This window comes from Corythoichthys intestinalis, chromosome 20, assembly GCF_030265065.1.
Source record: "Corythoichthys intestinalis isolate RoL2023-P3 chromosome 20, ASM3026506v1, whole genome shotgun sequence".
Classification (NCBI taxonomy): Eukaryota; Metazoa; Chordata; class Actinopteri; order Syngnathiformes; family Syngnathidae; genus Corythoichthys; species Corythoichthys intestinalis.
In genome coordinates, this window is record NC_080414.1 from 25,267,985 (window position 1) to 25,292,501 (window position 24,517).

At 38.9% G+C, this 24,517-nt stretch overlaps 1 protein-coding gene across 2 annotated transcripts in view; it reads right to left on the reverse strand.

Annotated features, from left to right (window-relative positions):
- LOC130908721 (protein FAM200A-like) overlaps positions 1-24,517 on the reverse strand; it is a 143,138-nt gene that overhangs the window by 49,990 nt on the left and 68,631 nt on the right. For both annotated transcript variants that reach the window (XR_009061639.1, XM_057824462.1), the window contains exons 2-3: positions 6,819-6,950; positions 6,545-6,725 (exon numbers count right to left, since the gene is read on the reverse strand). Coding sequence is in view for 1 of the 2 variants with exons in the window: in XM_057824462.1 (XP_057680445.1) it covers positions 6,545-6,725; positions 6,819-6,911 (274 nt within the window). In the remaining variant the exon portion in view is untranslated. The remainder of the gene's footprint in view (positions 1-6,544; positions 6,726-6,818; positions 6,951-24,517) is intronic.

The window sequence follows — 24,517 nt, forward strand, 5'->3', positions numbered from 1 at the left end:
ATTATACAAACAACAGTAGCTCAGTGGTAAGAAATGGGGGGAAAAAAGTCCATGAAAAATTATAAGAAAGTAGCACCTCTCAATGAGGAGCAAGTTCCTCCATACGGGACTAACTAAAACCTCTGATTCATGTACTGCTTTTCACATGGAACAAATAGATATTAAAGTAGACAGCATCCTCATAACGCTGCACGTACAGGACAGCTTACATCAAACATTGTCAGATGTCATTTGGCTCTTGATATTTCACCCTGGAGGCTGAGATATAGCCATAAGCTGCTTTTGTTCCCACACGGGTCAGCGGAAATGCTTTTGGATTGAAATGTTCAAACCAAAGAGAATATCCTCCATGGGGGTAGGATAAAATATTGATATTGTGATATTGTTACAGAGCCAAAAAAGACCAAGATAAAGATAAAACACATTTTTTGACTTAAGCAGCCTTGTGACTATTAGACAAACTTTGGGATGCTAAATTTCAATAGTTACAGTATATCCCACTTCAATGATACACAGCCTCAGATATCGATACAATTGCAGGCCGATGCTATGATTGTTTGCGACCTGTCCGAGGTGTTAACCTCTTCTTGCCCAACGTCATCTAGGATAGTCTCAAGCTAGCCCTTGTGAGGATAAGCAATAGAAATTTTTCATCAATGTTACCGTTGTCAAGTGACTCCAGCCAAATGAGAACTGACACCATATTGTCTGTCAAACATACTGCGTATGCGCAAATTAAAGTAAATCATTGCAGAGAAAAAAAAAAAACAGATCATATCGTGTTATTTGACTATTAATATCAGTTAACAGTTTAAAGTTAAACGTAAATTCAGTGCTAGCTAGTTTAAACAAGCCATAACCGCTTTTGGAATCTCACATCTTGGGAACTGTTCATGACAAAGCCCATTATGATAGCAAATGCTTTCAAACTAGCTTCATCAACTCTGTTTCATGGTTGTTGTTTTTTGTGACTTGTCTTGTGACTTTTTGATTTTTTTTGTCCGTTTGTTTAGGGGAATAAAAAGCTGAAAGCTGCTAAAAATGTAAAATCACAGGTAGTCCCTGGGTTACAAACGAGTTTTGTTCCTGGGATGTAACCCGAATTTCCGCGCAAGTCGGAATTAACCCTTTAAGTAAAGTGGTACCTTGACATAAGATCGCTTCGACACACGATCTTTTCGACATCCGACGTAAAATTTGACTCGCCATTTGTCTCTACATCCGACGACATGCTCGAAATCCGACGATTTACGACAGCGCCGCAGTTTCTTTGTTTTCCCGTAAGACGGACACACCGCAGATTTTCTTGTGAGAGAAATCAACATGAGCGCCAAGAAGGTTAGTGCGATGGTGAAAAAAGGGGATGCTTGCCATTGAAATGAAGATGTAAATGTGCGCGTCTGTGAACTGGCTCGACAATACAGCCTTAGAATGTCTCCTATCTAAACGGTCCTCCTCCGAACTCCATTTGCCAGTCTTTATAAGGTGACAATTATTATTGTGGTAATATCAGCAAGGAAGTTGCCAGCTTCGTCAGGTTTTTAGGCATTTATTTCTGAACTTGTGCAGCACAACACACCTTTTGTCCCCCAACAACAGTGAAACAACAGTGAAACTAAAATCTCTATCGCACGCAGCTATTTCACTGTGACGACAGCAAAGCGGGGCGATCTGGTACAGTATGCAAAACAAAAACAGCCACAAAAGCACCACATTAGAATCTGATGTTACATTATTACAGGAAATATTATTATAATTATATTATTATTCCGATTTTTATTTATAATTTGTTTTGCTGTGTGTATTTGCCATCTGTAATAGAACCAGCAGTATTTACTAAGGTTATAAGTGTAGGTTTTTGGGCTGTGGAACGAATTAATGGAATTCTTATGGGAAAATCTTCCTCCACGTACAACCATTTCGACTTACAATCAAGGTCCAGGAAAAATTAACTTTGTATGTAGAGGTACCACTGTACACAGAAATACCCCCTAAATCTCAAGATAACTATCCAGAAACATGTATTAGATGTCATGTTAATAAAATAACAAAATAAGACACTGTACTTACCATCAATGCTGGTGGATGGTGAAAAAGTTGTTCACAGTCGGAGACACAAGAGTTCTTGTTTCACTGATGTTTACTGTAGTTCTACTTTTAAACCAGACACACCGTAGAGCACTTTGGCCAGATAATGAAAAAACAGTTAAGTCAATGTGACTTATGAATCGTATTTACAGATTGAATTCAGCAATTTAGACAAGGTTGGGCTGCTAGTGCTAAAACGTTGCTTGCTGCATCGGACTCTACTTTCTTAGCAGAAAACAGCGACCTCACCTAAGTGTGCGCTAACTGAAATTAAACTTATAAATCTTACCATTTTAACTTCAACAAACAAATTATTAACAACATAGTCCAAAGAATTGTACAATGACAACAGAAAAATACGGAGCTCAAGCACACACTACACTGTTACGTGACACACACAAAAAAAAAAAAAAATGCCTAGAGACAAAATGGAGGACGAGACTCCGGCACCCTAAAGTCGAAATCAAGTAAGTTGAGTACGTCATAACCCGGGGACTAACTGTACTGTCAAAATTGCTTAGCACAAACAAGTTTCTGTCTGATCCACACTAATACCCTGTTTGTAAAGCCTGATAACAATTACATGCACTGACACAATATTTCACCCATTTAATGCATATCCCAAACAGAAGATAATAGGTATGCACAAGCATTCTCTGCTTGTCAGAAATGAATGGGTGGGCACACATGGGTGGGCCTAAATGGACAATGAGATAAACACTGCAAGCTGACATGTCTCTATCACCATGTGTCATCTTAAATGAGGAGAAAGCTTCCTGTCCACGTTGTATCTGTCACGCAACACTGGCAACAATAATCAATCTGACATGCCATCTGCTTCCGCTTCATAACCATCTGTATTTGCAATCACACCCTTGATAATTTTTTCACTTTTTTCCCTTCATACCCCTGCCTCTGCTCCCCCGAACCCATCTTCTCTAAAGACTTCCCTTCCGCAATCTCTCAATATTGTGTTTCTAATATTAACCGTGGCACTAATTGATGGAATTGTATATAGAGAATAGAAAGTAGATGACACGAACAATTATAATCGCATCTGCCACGGTGGCACCCACTTCAATACTCTCCCTATAAAAAGACAGACTGATAAACATCAGTAATACCATTAATAAGTAATACCTAAAAACATGCAGTAAATGCTTCATTCTTTTTGTGTTTTTGAAGAAATAAGAAAACAGCTGCTTTTAACATCTGGAGTCGAGATGCAATTTTGTTTTAACTAGTTAATTGTCACTTTTTTATTCAAAAGTGGATCTCATAAAATTGAATCTAATATTCAGATGTTTCTACCCAGAGAAAGGTTTGAAATAGATGGGACATCAGTTGCTTCTGTTGAGAGGTTAGGGATTTTATCTCACTCCAAAAGAAATGAATGGTAATCAAGTTTATGGCAAAAACAAGCCCTCACACAGAGCAGAGCATAAGTATTGAGCTCCTTCATCAAGGCAAAAGCATCTCACTTGACTCATTTGGAAGACTAATTCGCAAAGGCTGTGGGACATGTGCTTTGAGGTGTCCTTTGAGTATCCTCAGACCTCATATTGAACATGAACTCACTCATTCAGCACAAAATACAGAAGCATATGGTTTGCTATGAGTAAGTAGGCGAATCATGTTTATGTACATAGAGAGAGTTGCCAGAAACTAATCACATAATAGGTTGGGGATGGGATTCCTGGGGAAAAAAATTAAAGATTCCTCTAAAAAGATGAAATACCTACACTCATTTGCACACCCACTTCCTCCCAATTATCATATTGCTCTCATAAAGTATCCTTTCTTACTATATCGTGACAGCATCACTGCAATTCCTTTTGTGACTATGACTTAACGAAAATGCAAACATTCATCTAATGTTCCTTCATTAGAACATTTTCTGCAATGTATCACTTTAGCAGCTGTTAGACAAAACACTGTGTCCCGCCACATTTCAGTGTAGTCTTGGCTTTCCGACATCAAGGAACATTTTCATCTTGGCCACTTTTACATAAAGCGTGTGACCCAGGCATGACGCCATGCCTGCATACTTCTTTCAGAGTCCACTGAAGAAATAAAGTTAATTTATTGAACTGACATGACCCATTTATTTGTAAGAGACCACACCAAACAAAGACACATTTTCAATGGCAAGGTTTGTTTAAAATATTACAATTAAGGCAAGGCAAGGCAAATTTATTTATATAGCACAATTCAACACAAGGCAATTCAAAGTGCTTTACATCACATGAAGATCATAAAAATCACATTGAAATCAATACAACGTAAAAACCAAGACAAAAGATCGCATTTAATCACAAATAGAATAAAAATAAATAAATAAAAATAAAACTAAAATATAACAAAAACTACTACTAATGATAATAATTGAAATCAGCAATGGAGATAAGCACAAGAGGAATAGAAAGCAGGTAGATTGAAATATATAGCCAGTTATGGATATGCAGTGCTAAACAAAAGCGTTTTTAGCCCTGATTTAAAAGAGCTAACAGTTTGAGCATACTTCAGACGTTCAGGTAACTTGTTCCAGAGGTGAGGAGCATAATAACTAAATGCTGCCTCACCCTGCTTAGTTCTTGTTCTTGGAATATGCAGAAGACCCGTTCCAGACGACCTTAGGGGTCTAGATGTGTCATAGGAATCTAACAAGTCAAGCATGTATTTTGGTCCAAGGCCATTAAGTGTTTTGTTGACGAGCAGTAGTATTTTATAGTCTATCCTTTGACTCACTGGAAGCCAGTGTAGCGATTTCAAAACCGGTGTAATGTGGTCCAGCTTCCTTGTATTTGTGAGGACTCTGGCTGCAGCATTCTGTACTAGCTGCAGCTTCCTGACTGATTTTTTATCAAGACCCGTAAATATACCGTTGCAATAGTCCAATCTGCTGAAAATGTATGCATGCATAAGTTTTTCCATGTCTTGTTGAGTCAGAAGCCCCTTAATTCTGGTTATATTTTTTAGGTGGTAATAAGCGGATTTAGTGACGGACTTTAGATGGCGATCAAATTTTAGGTCTGAGTCAATAATTACGCCAAGGTTTCTGACTTGATTTGTAGCTGTAAGTGACATTGCCTGCAAGTTGCCTGCTTATCTTTGACCTTTCCTTTTTTGGCCCAAAAATGATCACCTCTGTCTTCTCCACATTTAACTGGAGAAAATTCTGGCACATCCATTCACTGATTTGATGAATGCATTTACTCAGGGAGACTAAGGGACTATAATCATGTGGGGACACAGAAATGTACAGTTGTGTGTCATCTGCATAGGTGTGATAGGAGATGTCATACTGTTCCATTATCTGAGCTAACGGAAGCATATAGATGTTAAATAAGAGTGGTCCAAGAATTGACCCTTGAGGGACTCACTCACACACGTGAATTTGGTTCGTTCTGACTGATAGTTTCCGATTGACACAAAGAAATCCCTGTCATGTAAATAGGATGTGAACCACTGAAGAATAGTGTCAGTAAGCCCTACCCACTGTTCCAATCTGCTGAGTACTATGTCGTGATCAACCGTGTCGAATGCGGCGCTGAGATCCAATAGTAACAGAACAGATGATTTGCCTGCATCGGTATTCCGACGAATATCATTTAGGACTTTGATAAGCACGGTCTAGGTGCTGTGTTGTGGCCGAAATCAATTAAAGAAGAAATATGCCTAAACCCTCCTACTGCCTTTGCTCAGCCACAAAGTCTAGCACTGTCCCACTCAAAAGTTGTCTCTTCCTAACATCGGAGAACAGTTGTTGGATGTAGTTTGTCATTTATGTACTGTAATTAATTCTTTGTTTACTGCTTGTCAAATGTTAGTATTTCATCTTACGGTGAAGAAAAATGAGGAAGTGTCGTGTAGTCACATGATAGCTACGTTGTCAACATCTATGCTCCGAAATGGTACATTGCATGCTGTATTCAGACTTAGAGCGACCCACTCATGTAGGGGTCCCCAACCTTTTTTGCAACATGGACCGGTGTGATTTGGGTCTTTTTTTTCACGGACCGGTGTTCTGTCAAATTTTGCACCCTTATAAAATGTTTCTCCCAAAGCTTTTGTGGCGGTGAATAAAGCCCTCTTTTATATTCAGTTGGACTCTCAATGTTATCCAACGGTGCTAAAAAACTATTTACATCATAAACATACATGTGCAACACGAAAATGGCGTAAATTAATGCTTAACGACAACGCAAAGTTAAGTGAGAGAGCTGTGTGCAGTTGTCATGTGCAGCTAGCATGGCAAACGTACGTTAATATTCATTTCTTTAAAGAAAGTTTGTAGTGTGTACTTTGGATTCGCTGCATTCACGATCATTTTTAACGTTACGCGCATGCCAAATTAGTCAGAACACCGGCAATGTGCGGCAGAAAAATACAGCAAATATAAAACAACATTTGTTTTGAGACCCGTCGCGTTAAGTGCAGGGAAAATACAACTCACCCGTTGAATCAGTGGGAGGCCTGAGCTTGTTTCGTTGAGGTGGTCCCAAGATTGGAGAGTGAGAGAAGCCCGCTTCACAAAGATAGGATGTTGGAAATTGTTGCACAGTTTTCAGTACTCTCCTAGCGATGTCAGGATATTCCGAAATGACTTTAATCCAGAACCTTGGTAGAGTTGTTGTCTGAAATGTATGTTTAAGGTCGCCGTTATTTGCGATCTCTACAAGCTGATATTCCTGTTGCACAGACATGCTCGAATCACTCGGTTTATTTACATAAAGGTCATGAATCCACTCCTTTGCAGTTCGTGGGTCTTTAGTGACTGGGAAGTAGCCTAGATTTTGTTTTCTTCGAGGTTGTAGGCTCATCTTTTGGCTTTTCAGGTTCCCCTTTTCCCGTAAAAAAATCTGTCCAAAGACATCCATATTTCAGTCATTGTAGTGTGGGGCTAATTATTTCCTGGAACAAATGTGATGGGCAACGACCTACATCATACGTTATTATCGAGGCCAAGCGCACATAGATATACAAAACAAGATGTACTGCTAACAGTCCAATCAGTGCATTTCCATGACGACCTCCTATCCTGTAGTTGTATATTTAGAGTAGACAGGGATATTGGTGTGTTAAGCGGCAAAGGCCAAAGTCAATCGGCCAGAATGCAGTCGTTAATAAATTAATTATTATGTCTGCGCGGCCCGGTACCAAAGGCGCATTTAGTGGTGGTCGTTGGGGACCCCTGCACTAATGTACCGGAGTTGTGGCTAGGTAAAGCACTGGTAAATTTCTAGCTAATGTCCGGGTCGACAGAGCTGCCATATTGCGTTAACACATGAGTGTGTACCGGGTAAATATCGAAACATTTTAGAGCAGTTCTGAAAAGGGTTTACGGGCCTGGAAATGACAATAGCGTACTGCACTTGACACGGCACCTTTGCTCATTAATATTCATGACGTTAGGAACTGCTGCTAGGGGGGTCAAACTCGTGTTTGTCCCTAATGCTGGATGCATGTAAATAGTGCACGAACCAGATGTTTACTGACCTAAACCTACCAATTCTGTCCAAAAATGATGTCGCTGGTGCAAAATTCACTGGTAAAGATGAGGAAGAACATACAAACGTTCAGTTAAAGAGATGGCTTGAGTGTCGATGGCTGAAAAAGACGGGAAAAAGTTGCCTGGCACGGCCATACTGTTCTCACTGTATGTTTATAACCCTGTGAGAAGAGTCTGGGACCCAGCTCCACATTGGCCTCTCGAGCCAGAACGAGCATATCCGTGCAATCAGATTTGTTTATTTGCGTCACGTGTTCTTAACGAACAACGTCACTTTTGCGCTTCGGAAGTCATCTCCACAACAACAGAGATGGCGAATGGGAGAGCCGAGAATAAGTTCCAATCCGTGGTAAATTCGGTTTTAAATGACTAAAAACAGATTGTGCCACTAAAACTCCAGCAGCTGACCACACTGGAAGCATTTCTTTTAAAAGAAGATGTGCTTTCTTGCGCTAGAGTTTCTATTTGCTTTACCAACGTCACGTCCGCCCGTCGCCGATTGGTCCACTCCACTGTCTGTTTACTTTGGCTTGCTCCGGACTGGGAATTTGACCCGGTGAGTCTGGAGTTCCAGGCAAGAGAAAAAGAGCCGACCTGGTCCAGAGGTAGCTTTTTTATCGACACCTTTTTCTTGTGTGCATTGCCTTACGACACTGACGATGACATTCTCCAGTTTCAATAAGCTATCCTCTACCACCATATGCCCTGTCTTTCGTATATATTATATCCTCTGTCTTACGTCTCTGAACGTTCTTGGGGGTAATTTATATTGCGATTTTTGTGTAGCGACCGCAAATGCTACTCAGAGACAGTTAACGAACACTTTTAATTTTTTCATCAATCACAAATCTTAATTCTATTAATTTATTTACACTTCTCCCTTCCTAAGGTTGTTTCTTTTCAACAGAAAAGGTAAAGCTGTTAAATCTAGAGCCTACCTGTAGGCATGAACAGGCTTACAATAAAAAGACCAAGGCCAAACATGTCTAATTTATTGAAATATCTGTATTTTAGAAAAATATGCCAACATGATTGTTGTGATGTATAAATATATATATTTTTTTTCCAGGTCATTCATTGTCAGACAGAAGCAGCACGGCAAAACGACACGCTAAAAAAGAAGTAAAAATATCAAAATGGGGCAGGCAATGGATTAGGATTGTTGATCTGTAGGACCGTGGTCCCCAACAAATTTTTTACTGCATATGAAAGTGAATGGCTTCACTTAGCTGGTGTTAAACTGGTCTTTAGGACATCCGCACAAGTTGATCCCTTGTTCACATTTTTCCCCTCTGAGTTTTTGGCTTCGGGAAACATATGAAGAAAACGACCGGTTTTTGCAAGCTCCATAGCAACAGTGTTTACTCTGCATGTTCTTTTTTGAAAGATTACCAGCAGAAAACAAGTAGTACTAGCATTGGTTGTATGCAAGCGCGCTTATATGTAGACCCCCTTCCGGTTTACAATTGTGACGTCACACAGCCTTGCGGTCTAAAAATAGCATTCGTGCTTTACGCTATTCAGCATATATACATAGACTACAGTTTACAGTATATGTACAAGATATCAGTGTAAAATGAAAGAAAACCTTGCCTACAACCTGTTAATTTTCAATTCCATTTCATTCATCCACATCAGGATTCAGACATTCAACCCCAGCCCCAAATCTAAGTCTTTGCATGCGGAGCTACTTATGACAACAGTACCCCTAATGTCTTTTTGTTCAGTGTTTTCTTTCCATGCTTTCTTTAGTACCCATCAGTCATTATTAGACACCAGCAGGAGCTCTTGACCCAAATAGAAGAGTCTCTGGTCCGTGTGAGACTGCACTTATCTACACATGATTGCGCTCATTTGTCTAATGACCAATCGTCACTCCTGAATTCAGGCTTGTGTGTGTGGGTGCGTGTGTGTGCGTGGTGTAAGAAACAGTCTAATAATCGAACTTGTTATGCTACTCATACGCACCTAAAATATTTTACTCATTAGTAAAAGATGACTTGATGAGCAACTCCTGCATAATTCATGTTGTGTATGCAGCAGTGGAGACGGGTGTTGAACATAAAAGGAAGTGAAACAACATCATTCGGTCATTGCCATTAACGCTTGTTATGGTACTTTCACAATCTTGCCGTGTGCTGGATGTTTAAATTGAGACTCTCTTGATGGTCACAAATCCAGCTTTTTAAGCCTCATTGAGCCTTAGCAATCAGTATTACTAATAGCTTTAAATCTGAGAATGTAATGGCTTTGCAAATGGGTGTCAAAGTGCAGCACTGCCTTCAATTCCACTTGACTTCTTAGCAGATTTGTAAAATTGACAAAAAATCTGAGGTCAGGTAATAAAACAGGTTTAACTGGACTCTTTAGGTGTGGATAAGCAGTTTGTATTTTTGTTTTCCCGATTCAAATACTTTTTCAGATTCTGTTTATACTGATTGTCAATTTTATCAGCCTGAAACAAGCGGTTACATTCCTAAATGACTAACTAGTGCCATTTTGAATTCTAGTTTTACAACCATGAAACAGGGACGTTTGATGAGTGTTATGTTCTAAAAGCATTGTTTTTTTCAATGGTGAAAGATGAACAAAGTGTCAGAGAAAATGAAATGAAAATAAGAGGAAAAGACAAGTCCACTATATTACTGCAACCCTTTAACACAACTATATGCCTTTAACACCTGAGCCTATTTTGTCAAATTTGCATGCCATTGATGTTGCCTTTATATAAAAAAAAAAAAAAAAAAAAAAAAAAAAAAAAAAAAAAAAACAATTGTCAAATTAGGTCTCATTTTATCAGAACACTATAACCTTCATATCCACGCTGTTGTTTTCTTCACTGACTAATTATTACATATTGGACCCAAAAAGACCAAAACAATATTATATATATATATATATATATATATATACATATATATATATACATATATATCAAAACAATTGTGTCAAAATTGGTAATATTGATGTCCCGTGGACAACCAAACAAGCTCAACAAAACGTTTTGTAGCGTGATAATATTTATTCAACTAGTAGTTAGGATAAACATTCACCATAAAAAAATGAGACTGAATAGTTTTATATTTGAAAATTAAACAAAAACAGCAGGTGCTGTCATAGGTGTTTTTGTCCTTTCTACATACTATGGGTTCGTGCAAAATAGTGAATATATATACATAATTAGGGATGGGAATCAAAATCCGATTCCAATTCAGAACCGGTTCCTAGTGTCACAATGAAAAAGCCTTAACAATCCCTTTAACGATCCCTAAAGACGCATATTGCGTCGTGACGTGTCTTCTTGTCCAGACGCATCGAACTAGCATGGCGCCAAGAACCACTCACTCCAAAGTTTGGCTACACTTCACCAGGAAAAAGGGTGAAAATGAAAGGTTACTATAGTTTAGCACGAACGTTGCCGCCGTAAACATAACAATGACAATGACGTAGGTTCGAACGCTCGCAAGTGTGTCTTCACTTCATGAGGAAAAATTACAACAAAGCGACTTGCAGTCACTGCGAGATGGAAATAACTGCATCGGGAGGGAATAGACTGCATTGTCCTCACCGAGACGCTAAGGCTCAGTCCTGGCTATACAGCTAGCTAAACTCCCAAATGACGATGCAGAAGATGTTGGTATAATTTGCTGACTTTATTCAACCATCACTTGAAACTAAAAATAGAAATGAAACAAATCAATTTCGTCTCCAATAACAAACAGGTTCGCATCAACGTAAATCAGCGATGATTAGCTGCTAACACAGTAATAACAAACAGTTAGCATGCGTTCGCTAGCATTAGCACATCGTTTAAACCACTACACAACTGGATTTAAGTGTCCGATCGCGAGTGGAAACACACAACAATAACACAGAAGATGATACATACAGGCGTTGGCTCTGTAGATATTTTACAAACATTAACAAAGAACGTAGGCTCGTGGCAGTGTTTCCCTTTCTCACTAATTCGCTCACTCGCTTGAATGCGGCATTTCTTCTTCTTCGCGTGTAAGCGCGCTCTTCTTCGCGTGAGGAAGCGCAAGGGCGCCACCACTTGAGCGTGAAAGCACCATAAAAACTAAAAGGCATGCATTTCAATATACTGGTAAATAAAAACAGGGGTCCCCAAACTACGGCCCGCGGCTCCATATTTGGTCCGGCCCCCTGAACAATTCCAGAGAGCATTTTGAATTTTTTTTGTTTTTTTTTTCTCCCTCAGTAGTGTTATTTATTTCCTGGCCTTTTTCAGTGAATAACTCAGAGAGGGTTATTTGGTTATTATCTATTTAATTAATAGTGCTATTATTATTTATTATTATTATATTATTATTTTTATTTTATTTACTTTTGTTCCGTGAAGAATCCACAGAGGGTTATTTGATTGTGGCTTTCTGAAAAACAATATTTTTTTTACATTTCGCACTCCTGCAATCGTCACACTTTTTCTGTTACAAACTGACCCCGGCCTCTCAGCAGAGAAGGGAAAAGTTATTTGGCCCTCACAGGAAAAAGTTTGGGGACATTGCCGAAGGCAGAACAACGACCTATATGCCAAAATATACCAATATTTTTTATTTCTATTAGAAAAATGTTTCAGTAAAATGTTACACATTCTTGTGCATTTGCCACTTATTGCCACAGTTAACATTGAGGCTTTGGGCCTCTTTTGACCTCGTTGTGAGTTTGTAAGGTTGTGACTTCTGATTAAACAAACTTGATGCCAATCAAAATGTTTGTTCTTCTTTTTCCCGAAATTAAAATCGATAAAGAATCGAACCGTTAAGCAATATCGATAATGGAATCGGAATCGTAAAAATCGTATCAATTCCCATCCCTATACATAATATTATTTAATATATATAACTTTTTACAATAAAATTTATTTTCCTCAAAAATGTGTAAAACTGGCCATAAAATGAAAACTACATACATTTTTTAGCCTTTGATTCCTCAGAGGCCTTGGGGGAACTGCCAGTAGCAGTTCCTCTCTGGCTGGAGAGACAGGCCCACATTGCATGTCTCACACATCCCGGCAGTGCTCATTTGACAGAGTTTGCAGCCTTGGCAACCTATGCTGGCTCTCTGCGATTTTGATCTATGACCACACTGGAATCTCCAGCTCCAGCATCTCCACAGCCCTCTCCAAGACATAGGTCAATTGAGGAAGAAGACAAGGCAAGGCAAGGCAAGGCAAATTTATTTATATAGCACAATTCAACACAAGGCAATTTAAAGTGCTTTACATCACATGAAGATCATAAAAATCACATTTAAATCAATACAACGTAAAAACCAAGACAAAAGATCGCATTTAATCACAAATAGAATAAAAATAAATAAAAATAAAACTAAAATATAACAAAAACTACTACTAATAATAATAATTGAAATCAGCAATGGAGATAAGCACAAGAGGAATAGAAAGCAGGTAGATTGAAATATATAGCCAGTTATGGATATGCAGTGCTAAACAAAAGCGTTTTTAGCCCTGATTTAAAAGAGCTAACAGTTTGAGCATACTTCAGACGTTCAGGTAACTTGTTCCAGAGGTGAGGAGCATAATAACTAAATGCTGCCTCACCCTGCTTGGTTCTTGTTCTTGGAATATGCAGAAGACCCGTTCCAGACGACCTTAGGGGTCTAGATGTGTCATAGGAATCTAACAAGTCAAGCATGTATTTTGGTCCAAGGCCATTAAGTGTTTTGTAGACGAGCAGTAGTATTTTATAGTCTATCCTTTGACTCACTGGAAGCCAGTGTAGCGAGTGTAACGAGCACTTATTTTATTGTTATTTCATAGCACATACACAGTATAGCTGTTCTTGATCACAACACAAAAATGTAGCAGCATAGACTTCATAATGTATTGACGGGACACGGGGCAGGGGGCCAATTCATAGGGGCCCTATCTGCATCAAAGCTGACCGAGTGGAAACACAAAGAGCTTTTTACATTGAAATTTCTTGGGAATAAATGCTTCAATTCCTGAATCCTCTATAGATACGGACGTAAACCAATCTCGATTCTTGGTGAAAAGCAAAAAAAAAAAAAAAAAAAAAAAAAAAAAAAAAAAGAGTGGTTAGCATTTATTTATGTAAATATGTCGAATGTGCGCTGGTCTCTAAGCCACTGTGGCACCGCCTTTTTATGTTGAAATTCTTGTGAATAAATGCTTAAATCCCTGAATTCTTTTTAGATATGGCTGTAAAACAGTCTCGATTCTTGTTTAAAAGCAAAAAAACGGCAGTTAGCAAATATTTTACGTAAGTATGTCGAATGTGCTGCTAGTCTCTAAGCCACTGTGGCGCCGCCTTATCACCACAAAGAGCTTTTTACGTTGAAATTCTTGTGAATAAATGCTTAAATCCCTGAATTCTTTAAAGATGTGGCCGTAAAATAGTCTCGCTTCTTGGTTAAAAGCAAAAAAACGGGCAGCTAGCATTTATTTTACGTAAATATTGCAAAGTATAACGCCAATTATGTAGCGGCTAATTCCTCCCGTTGATTTTGTCACGTTTCAAAATGTATGCATGGTACGAAAAATATAATAATTAACTTGAATTCTCAAACAAATCACTCCTGAGACAATTATTCCTATTGTATGCTGTACAGCTTTCAAACCTTTTCGCTTTCAAACCTTTTCAACCTAAATTTGGCATTGGGTTGCTGCATGTGTTTGAGAAGAACTAAGACTGAGTGTGACTAACTGAAGCGGAGTGTGGGACGGCCCGTTTTCCGAAATTTCCGGGTCCGCAGTGAGTCAGCAACACACACACTTTTGTGAAATATACGATGTTTATTGTAGAAAGAGGAAAAAAAACAAGAACAACAACAACGCTAGATATTGACTGTCACTTCCAACATCCCCGCGCTACTGTTAAAGCACACAAAATATTCCTTTGAGCAATCAAAACTCTTACCGTTGACAAACAGGCGGAGAGCCGACACCCCGGTAGAGCTGCAGAGGAATATAGGCCGAGCGATCCATACGACATCCACGGCAGACTCTAACCGAAGAGGGAAAAGTCCCCAGCTCTTATAGTGGTGCATCACATGAGAGAAGAGATGGTCAGCCCCTTCCCTCAGGTGACGAGCCACTTGCCCAATGGTATCATTACACATGTTTTGAGATCCAACGGTTTCGTTACACGTGGTTTGACACATGTTTTGTAATCACACATCACAAAGATGTCAAAGTGACGAGGAAAACAAGGTAAAGGGAATCCTACATCACAAGGACGCCAAAGTGGCGAAGATAACAAGGTTACAGTCATAATAGGGAATCAATGCAATATGCTGATTCATTCCGGGTCATACTATATTTCTCCCATCAGCCCCCAACAAAGTAGCAGTAGTAGTCACAAACGCTGTATAATCAACAATGTATGGATTACTGCACATACATGAACATAATTTTATATATACTTTGAAACACGACTTTGACAATGTTCCACTGTTCAAATATGGTTGCTAAGCCAACGAGGCACGCATCATACATAGTAGATTGGCATGCGCACATTTGCGCATTAACACTCTGTATATTGTACTGTAGGTCAAGACATAATACAAACATGTTTTATACATAAAGTACCGTACAAAAAGTAAAAATGAGCTTGACAAAAGTACAGAGAGAGTGTTCAACTACTGATAAACAATCGATATCTTTCTTCACCAAAAGTTGCTCCTCCCGTTACGGCATTCCTCTCAAACTTTCATTAAACCTCTGTGGAGGTTTTATTGTCCTGAATGACCGTCTTGCAGGCATTTCCTCGCAAAATAATATTAAAACCTGTCGTTATTTGCTGTTTTTTTACCACTCTGACTTCTCCTTTTCTGTGTGTTTCTAATGCAGTAGTTCAACGGGTTGCATGCGTAAATGCGGCACTGCCAGCTGGAGCTGATTCGCTGGTTTCCTGGCGGTAGGAGAGTGAGATTACAGCAATGACACCTATTTGGCTATTAACTCATTTGCTCCCAGAAACGTATAAATACGTTCTATTTTTAAATGCTTCATTGTCCCAAAAACGTATTTATACGTCTTTTGCGTTTTTTTTTTTTTTTTTTACAAGAATAATCTATAGCTTGCGATCTGTCTGAGAAACAAAAAACAAGGCTCCAAACCCATTTTAAAGCAATAAAACTGGCCACTGGAGGGCAGAAGCGCATTTTGTAAAGACGCGTAACCTGATTCAACAGCAATGAAAGGCCGGGCATCACGGTCGGAGCGCTGGCGGCAGTATGTCAGGCGGCGGACGACCGAACAAAACAACCAAGAGGACGCCTGGAATGCCGGGCGCTGGACTACTGAGCAAAACGATTGAGACCACCGGTGCAGCGGGCTCGCCAAGCAGACCCTGCAGAGATTCAAAAAGAATCCATCTTTGTGATACAGACAAACGAGTTTACACGGCAGACGCGGCAACAACGGCGTCATCTCGGTGACAACAGGCGTCATTTCTCAGTCAATTGTTACTTTGCTATCAAAAGCTCTATTTGTCTTGTTCATTATGATATTTTGTAAAAGGAAAACATTATTCAGATGTTTGGGATGTAACTAATGCAAAAAATAGCTGTGTTAAAGTTATGTTTGAAATGTATGCGTTTACAAAAAGCTCATTTTCTCCGTTTTTTCATCAGAAATTGGAAAACTGCTCAAACTAAGCTATTTTCTAATGCTGATTTCTAAAGAATGGATAAAGATATGAACTTACGTTTTTTCAGCTGAAAGAAGAGAGTAATCTTTCTTTTGGTGGGTTCCATGTTATAGCAATAGAACAGAAATTTCTGTGGGCCTTGCATAATCAGTTGAAATCCAGAAAAACGGCCGGGAGTGAAGGGCCTTGCGCTGGTGAAAATGGCTTGGAGTGAATGAGTTAAGCGCAACCTCTCAGATTTCAGGAATCGTTTAAATATTTTTGATACCACAAATCGTTTAGAAGTTATGGTAGTACAAAGTACGCATGTGTCAATTTGTCACTGCTAACACATCCGTCGTTAAGGGGTTAATCCATAAAGACGACAAATAGCTTTGAATAATTTCACTTTTGTCTGCAAAAATGAAAAGAAATTTTTGAAGAGTTCTAATTTTAAAGAATTACATTTAGAATCTACATTACACTGTCTTATTCAACAGAAAGAGGAAATATGTTATGAATAAAGTGTTCAAAACACATGGATTTAGTCAATGAGAGAACTGTAACAACATTGTCAGTCCTTCTAAAACATGATTTCTTAGCCTTTCCTTGCAGACGCTTTTGCGCAACGATTCACCCGGGGTTAAATGCGCTGGCTGTACACAATCTTTGCAGTATTTCAATTTTAGTGTTTTTGTTAGTCCATCTGCACCAAAGAGAAGTTCATGTCTCAATTCACCACTTTGTTCACCCTCTAGCTATGATTGACCTTTGCTTGTTGTGCTTTTTGCTGTAAAGATCTCAACATCCTCTGTTGACGTGCAGAAAGTGCTTTGGCTGAGCTTTTCACTTGAACAGGTCAATAAAGTCTGCTTGGTTGCATAGACTGGACGATAGGACAGGATAGTGGTAATATACAGTGATAGCTCTTCTGCCCTTCAAGTCCATTATATATGAGGTTAGTTTTATATCGAGCTTTATATCTGGGAACTATTTTGTAGTGAAAGAACGTTTGATACATACGACATACCATTTTTGATTCACCATACTTCAGTCATGTACTGTCACATCATTTAGTGTGCCTTACTATATTCAACTAAATTTTCTAGAGAACTGAGTAGTTTATTCTGTGGCGTTTGTGTGCCCTATATGTAGCAAGCACTGTAACACCGTAGGAAGGGCCACGAACAAATAAGTTACCATTGATGTGATGATAATTATTCATTTAGATTGTCTGGTGGCCTTTCTGACACCCAATCTATCTGAGGCAGTTGTGTTATAAATCTGATCTGACAGAATGTGTTTGAAGGAGAGACGAGTGGGACTTCAAATGAAGGCACCAGAAGCTAAATGATTTAAATAAACAAGAACATTGCCATACCACTGAGTGTTGTGAGTGCAAAGCTATGCTTAATTGTGGGATTAGAATTTCGAACGATATCATTCTGCGAAAACAACGACAACAAAAAAACTATATCTAATTTAAAGTATAAAATAAGAGTGTGACAATATCTCGATACAGCGATATATCGCGATATTTTGCAACCCGATGGGTTATCGATATGCTCCCGCCAAGAATCGATACTTTTATTTAACATATTGGCCATACAATGGAGTATGGATGCTGTAAACTGCTCAATGTTTGTTGAGCAATTCCTTGGCAGTCCACTAGGGGCGCTCTGGAGTGGCAGTGAGGGTAAAATGCGCACAAGTTGTCTAGAGAAGAAGAGAAGCTCCAAGTGAGTTGAAAAAATAAAAAAGCTCTGTGAGAACGGTGGAGGGAAAAAATGAGAAAAATATTGCTACAAATCACACATGGGGACACACTTTAGATTTTACACCAACAAGAAAGGAAGTAAGGTGAACAAGGACTTTGCTGTATGCAAGAATTGTCTAAGAAAAATAAGTTTCACTGGGAGCTGGTGACGTAGTGGACACTGGAGTTTGTGAGCTTTGCTTTCATCACTTGAGGTAAGAAAGTTTTGCAATGTAATTGACTTTTTAATTTACAAGTATTATTTTGATGACATTTGGTGTTGAATGATATAAAATAAACCAGGACCCTAAACTGGATGAAAATGAATATCGAACAAGCCCACATGAATTTACCGATTTATTTGAGAACCAATTTCCATCTAGTTTACTACACAAACTGTTATTACTGTCATTTTGATACAATAAGCTATAAAAATGGTTTGAATAGGTTCCAAGATATATAAAGTGATGTGCATGATAATTAATGTAGCCTACATATTAAAAATAGGTAATTATTGAATTTTTAATTTCTATACATTCAGTTAATATTTTTTTTAATTCAATACTTCCAACACAAAACAAAAAAAAATCAGGATTTCAACTCAAACGCTATGAAGTAGCTAATATTTTTTGTTTTATTTTGTTGTTTTTAAGGTGAGGAAGACTGTGACTGAGCAAGTCTGACATCTTAAATGCTGAAGCAGATAGCGGAAGTGCTCAAACCAAGCAACAAAGTTCATATACGAAGAAAAGACCCACCAATTTTATCATTGCCCCACTCCAAGCTCAACTGCTGACACCTACGGCACTTTTTATTTATTTATTTATTTAAAGATTTAAAACTTTAAAGAAATTAAGGGTGCCATTCATCGTGATCTCTCCAAGCGATATCAGTGGTCGTGGTTGGTTTCCTCTATATGTGCAGGGGCACAATTTGCAGTAGATTTATATTTTACAGCAATGTTGCACAGAAAAGGTGTCACTTTTTAATAAATGACTTAAACAGTATTTTTTTCTATTTTCCAATATCTTTTTTTTTTCTTTTCGTTTCAACAGTTGTATCGTAGAATTTCATGTATCCAATTTCTGACCAATATATCGATAATCGCTGTATCGTGATATAATCGTTATCGTGAGCCTTGTATCGCGAATCGTATCGTATCGTGAGGTGCCCTGAGGTTCCCACTCCTAGTATAAAACTAGTAAATCATTAGTAGCATAGCTATGTTTACTTTTTTAAAAAAAACTAAAAAACAATTACTCAACGAGCATTCAAAGTAATTAACTGACTATACAAATCAACAATGACATTTAAAGTGCCTATGACAGCAAACAGCATGTTTATTTCATATTTCACATGATACTTTATGCTCCTGAATGAAATGGACCGCTTGGATGTGTGTGAAAGCGATCGATTTATACTAGTGTATTCAATTTTTTTAATCCTGCGCCATGAAAATGAGTGACTTCCTGGATTAAGGAGGAATGGGACTGTGACTTCACCCGGGTCAACATCTCACAATACAGCATTGCTTTATAGCATGCAGATGGACTGCGGATTCAGCTGATTTTGCAGCCAAATGTGCTGCAGGCTTTTGTTGTTGCACCAGGGAGAAGCGTGTGAGCCTTTTTGGGTTTCAAAAAAGTTTCCATTCCGCGGAGATTGACCAAAACAAGTCCGACAACTCTGGGAGTACGAGGAAGTGAGTAAACATTGTGTTTTGTATAATGTGAAATACTGGGTTCATGGCCCACGTTTTAATAAGGAGGTGACTTGCATTTTGTGGGGCTGACAATGCTCCTTGTCCACCGAGAAGGCCACTCGGCAGACGACGGCGGCTCGCGCACACCCCCCTCAGTCCTCTTTGCGTGCCCGACGGGAGAGCGCTATACTCGGCTTATGCTCGTGCGGTTCTCCATATCGTCCAGACTTCCAGCGCCCTCTGCCCTCTTCGTGTGCCCGGCAATAGACCACTATCCTCGGATTGGGCTCGGGTAGCTACACACTCCTCCGACATCGGCCGTTTTTTCCGGCGGTCATATTTCAGCTGCTTCCCCGGCAAACGAGCTCTCCTGCCTGCAGCAGGGGAACGATGAGCTGTAAACTGCTCGCCGCCGGGGGGATTGCCGATCGGTGAAGACAATCGACAACTCCGCAGCTATGTGACATGATCCGGTGAAGTTTTGTGTGATTTTTTTGCTTCAAAAGGCGAGAATAAGACTTGGAAACGCCGCTCGTTTCGGGTTGGCATGTCGGCTAGCTGTCACGGCTCCTGGTTTATTAACGCTCTCTGAAGCCGGAGCAGGGTAATGACAAAAGCCGGACGAACTACTCTGGTGGCATAAGATATTGTTCGGGCGACAGTTTTGACCATTATGGAGTAATTTTGCCATGTCGTACTGAATAAATGCATTTTTAATATTTCATATTCCATTTAACACAAGACTGTTATTTGTCATGACAAAACCATTTATTTAGCAATTGGTAAAAATACTGAGATAAAACGAATATCCTGTAAAAATATTGGAGGAGAGAGATTGAAACAATGGCATTTTGCTGCTGTCTTCGTCACATTTTCCTCGTTCTGAATAATTCCCTCTCAATGGGCTGAATTCTAAATCAGATGAAATCGTGTCCCAGCCGACGTCATCCTCCAGCTGAGGACGCTAGAGCGCTATAATGACAGGTGGGGCTAAACGGCAGATTAAAAGACAAATTTCTCGTCATCTGCGCTTAGCCAAATTGGTGTATATAGTCGAATCTTCTTAAAATATGATTCTAATTCACATAATAATGCTATTTAAGATTGTTTTTATGCTGTCACAGGCACTTTAAAGCTTGAAGTAATAGTTAATCATGAGCTTTTTGACTATTTTTCAATAAATGTACATGTTACAGTACAGTTTTCACATCATCTAAGCCAAATGCCTTCCTTATAATTGAACTTTAATAATTGTTTGCCGTCTTATTTCTAACATAATCCTCCTCTAGCAATATTATATCTGTCTATACAGATAATGATGATCTTGAATTTGATTCGACACCTACAGTGGGGAGAACAAGTATTTGATACACTGCCAATGGGAAAACCCACTGGCAGTGTATCAAATACTTGTTCTCCCCACTGTATTAGGAAAACAAACATACTGAGGGAAGTTACTCATGTCACGTGGTGCATGGTATCTTGGCACTGTAAACTTAAATTATTCTGCTTCCAGCTGTTGTGTTACGAAATGCTAATGCTAGAGGGTCCATTTGACATTTGCCTTAAACACATGCTGTCTACTTTTAAAACGCTTGGTATAGGACCAGAATGCATATGCATTATACATGCTTTCACTTCATCACCTCCAGGCGCCTTGTGAGTGATCTTTAAAACATGCTATGGTAGTGGATGGTTTGTTTCAGTGATTTTCTGGTCGACAAAAAGGGAATAGTTGAACAATATACATGAACTTATTGCACACATTATATATTTATATTTGCCTCTTTTCAACCAATGTCCAGGACATGTTATCACAAGTCTGATGATAAAACTACATTGTAGATCAATGACCTGAGGTCTCTGCTGTCCTGGTACCCAGAGTGCTAATGAATATCCTTAAACTTGAACAACTGTGGTTCGCACAGAGGTTCATTACATAACTCCAAGTTCAAAACAGGGAGACTGTTTCTCCCAATTACAGTCTTTTAGACTACACTTTGCTAGCACGGACATTGGAGTCTGCTAGAAGACCGATTGAGTCCCCAGTGACAATGCTCTCCCTTTTTATACAAGGTATAATTGTAATTCATTTAACATACAAGGGAGAACATTTCTTACAGTTTTTGCAACAACAGCAACAATTTTATCATCAATATGATATTCAAGTGTCAGCAAAACACCACTAGGTAAACATATTTTATGTCTTATTGCCATTTAACATTTTTTTTCAAGGACTGGATGTAGTGGATGCAGTCTTGCATGCAACCGCCGAGTTTTCAAGTGAATGTGTTCCCACACACTGCACTTGGCAACTTCAAGCTCCCTTTATACTCACTGTTTAAATCATGCAGCTTCTTCACTGGACATACTGATGCCACAACCACACTTGTTACACCATAGCACAAAAAGACAATGTAACATATGAGTGGGAACCTCTTGGTGCCTCACGATACGATACGATTTGCGATACAAAGCTCACGATAACGATGATCTGACGATATGGCGATACAACGATTATCGATATATCGGTCAGGAATTAATTCTAGGATATTCTACAAACAACTAATTAAGAGAAGAACAAGCTTCTAGTGTGAATTGGCATTAGTTTATAACTAGCAGACGTCCAATCCATTTGAACTGGGAAAGTGGCAGCGAATCATTCGCTGCCATCCCTCCCACTTCAAACGGATTGAACATCTATGGCAGTCAATGTCAGGCAATTCAGTAATTTCGGGCCATTTAAGGTCTCACTTGAACAGCACCACTCTTGGCAAGGTGATGATGCTGGAACTTTTGTTTGGTGCCGCTCCAGTGAGATTTACAAAGATGATGCCTGAAAAAGACATCAAAATTCCCTCAGTCCTTAATGATATGGGGCTGCATGTAGGCCAAGGCACTGGGGAGATGGCTGTGGTTAAATCTTCAATAAATGCACAAGTTTACATTGAAATTTGAGACAGCTTTCTTATCCATTCAATTGAAAATATGTTTGTCATTGTCCAAGATGACAATGCATCATGCCACAGAGCTAAAACGGCCTGCAAATAGCCCAGATCTCAACCCTATTGAAAACCTGTGATGGAAATTGAAAAAAATGGTCCACAGCAAGGCTTTGACCTGCAAGGATGATCTGGCAACTGCAATCAAAGAGAGTTGGCACCAAATTGATGAAGAATACTCATTAAGTCCATGCCTCAGAGACTGCAAGCCATCATAAAAGCCAGAGGTGGTGCTACTAAATACTAGAGATGTGTTTTGATTGTTATTTCTTTGTTGGTTTCTCATGATTCCACATTTTTTTCCTCAGAATGGAGTGATTCCATATATATTTCCCTGAACTTGCTCTATAATAGTAACATTTACTGACCCCCACAATGTTTTCTATTGATTTCTTTTAGTGTTTCTGAATGCTAAAGAGTTGCACTTTTGAACTAATTAATTATTTTTTTCAAGCTTTTTATCGGAGTTTGTTCTACATGATAAAATGTCTGAGTGAGAGCTCGTCTGAGACTGGTGATTGCATACTTTTTGCGAGGGGTTTTATCATGGTGGAAGATTTTGATAACAACTTGTTGGTTCCTATTTTTATTTTATTTTTTTTTTAACATTGACACCTTTTTAAAACGATATCTAGATTCTTGGCAGGAGCATGTTGATAACCTTTTGGGATGCAAAGTATCACAATATATTACCATTTCGATATTTTGTCACAACCCTTATGTAACAGTAGTTTTTTTTTTTTGTTTGTTTTTTGTTTTTTTTAAATAAAAGGAAAAAGCAAGTGGAAAACAATGTGAGCAGGCATGTCCCAGCAGGAATAATTTCTATATTGGTCTCTTCTCCATGCACCTTCATTATATTTTTGTTGGCCAAATTATTTCTTTGTATTCCCAGAATGGAAACGAGTAGAGTTTTTTAATAGTGACTTCTGAAATGTTTGAGTTCCAAGATCCACATCTTATCTCTAAAAGCTGTGTTAACAACATCATGAAGAACTTTCTGACATGTGCATTTTGTGCCATTTTTGATGATTCCTCTTACACTGACACTTTTCTCCAGGGGATATTATTTATTCCAACCAAAAGGGGCAATCTATGCATTACCAGCTATGGACTTAATGGATTTAATAAAGCAATTCATTATAATTTCTGGGAGCTAAATGACTAAAATTGACTTTAAGCCATACCTTCAACTGATGAGTAACTTGGAGGCATATACTAGTACTTGGTAAGATGTTCTGATTTGGCGCTTTTATTTAAGAAGCGGAAATAGAGCAAATGGCTGGATGAACAGATGGTGAAAAGTCTTACTCAAGGTTTGTAAGGTACTAATTAGGGATTTCCCGATCCCATATTTTTGCACCAGAGTCACCCAATTTTGAGAATCTGCCTATAGACCCTACCCACGTGACGTCACAACTCCGCTCTCCTGACTGGTGCCGCCCACTTGTCCGGCAACACATCGTGTTGACCTGTTACGGCTACGTACATTCCTCCTATTTACGACGTGTTTTTCTGCTCGTTAACATTAATAATCAAAATGGTGAAGGCGTGTGTGGCGGTCGGTTGCAATAACAGAGAAGATAGACGGAGAGACTTGAAGTTCTACCGGATTCCGAGAGACACGGAGAGGAGAGAGCGAGATGGGCTGCTGCAATTCGACGAGAAAACTGGGCTCCAAACGATTACCACAGATTATGTAGTAGTCATTTTATATCTGGTAAGATGCATTTAATATATATTTAGAGGGTTTTGGGCTGACAACCACAATTAAGATCATTGCTAGGCTAATCGCCGACAACATATACGTATGTATGTAGTGAG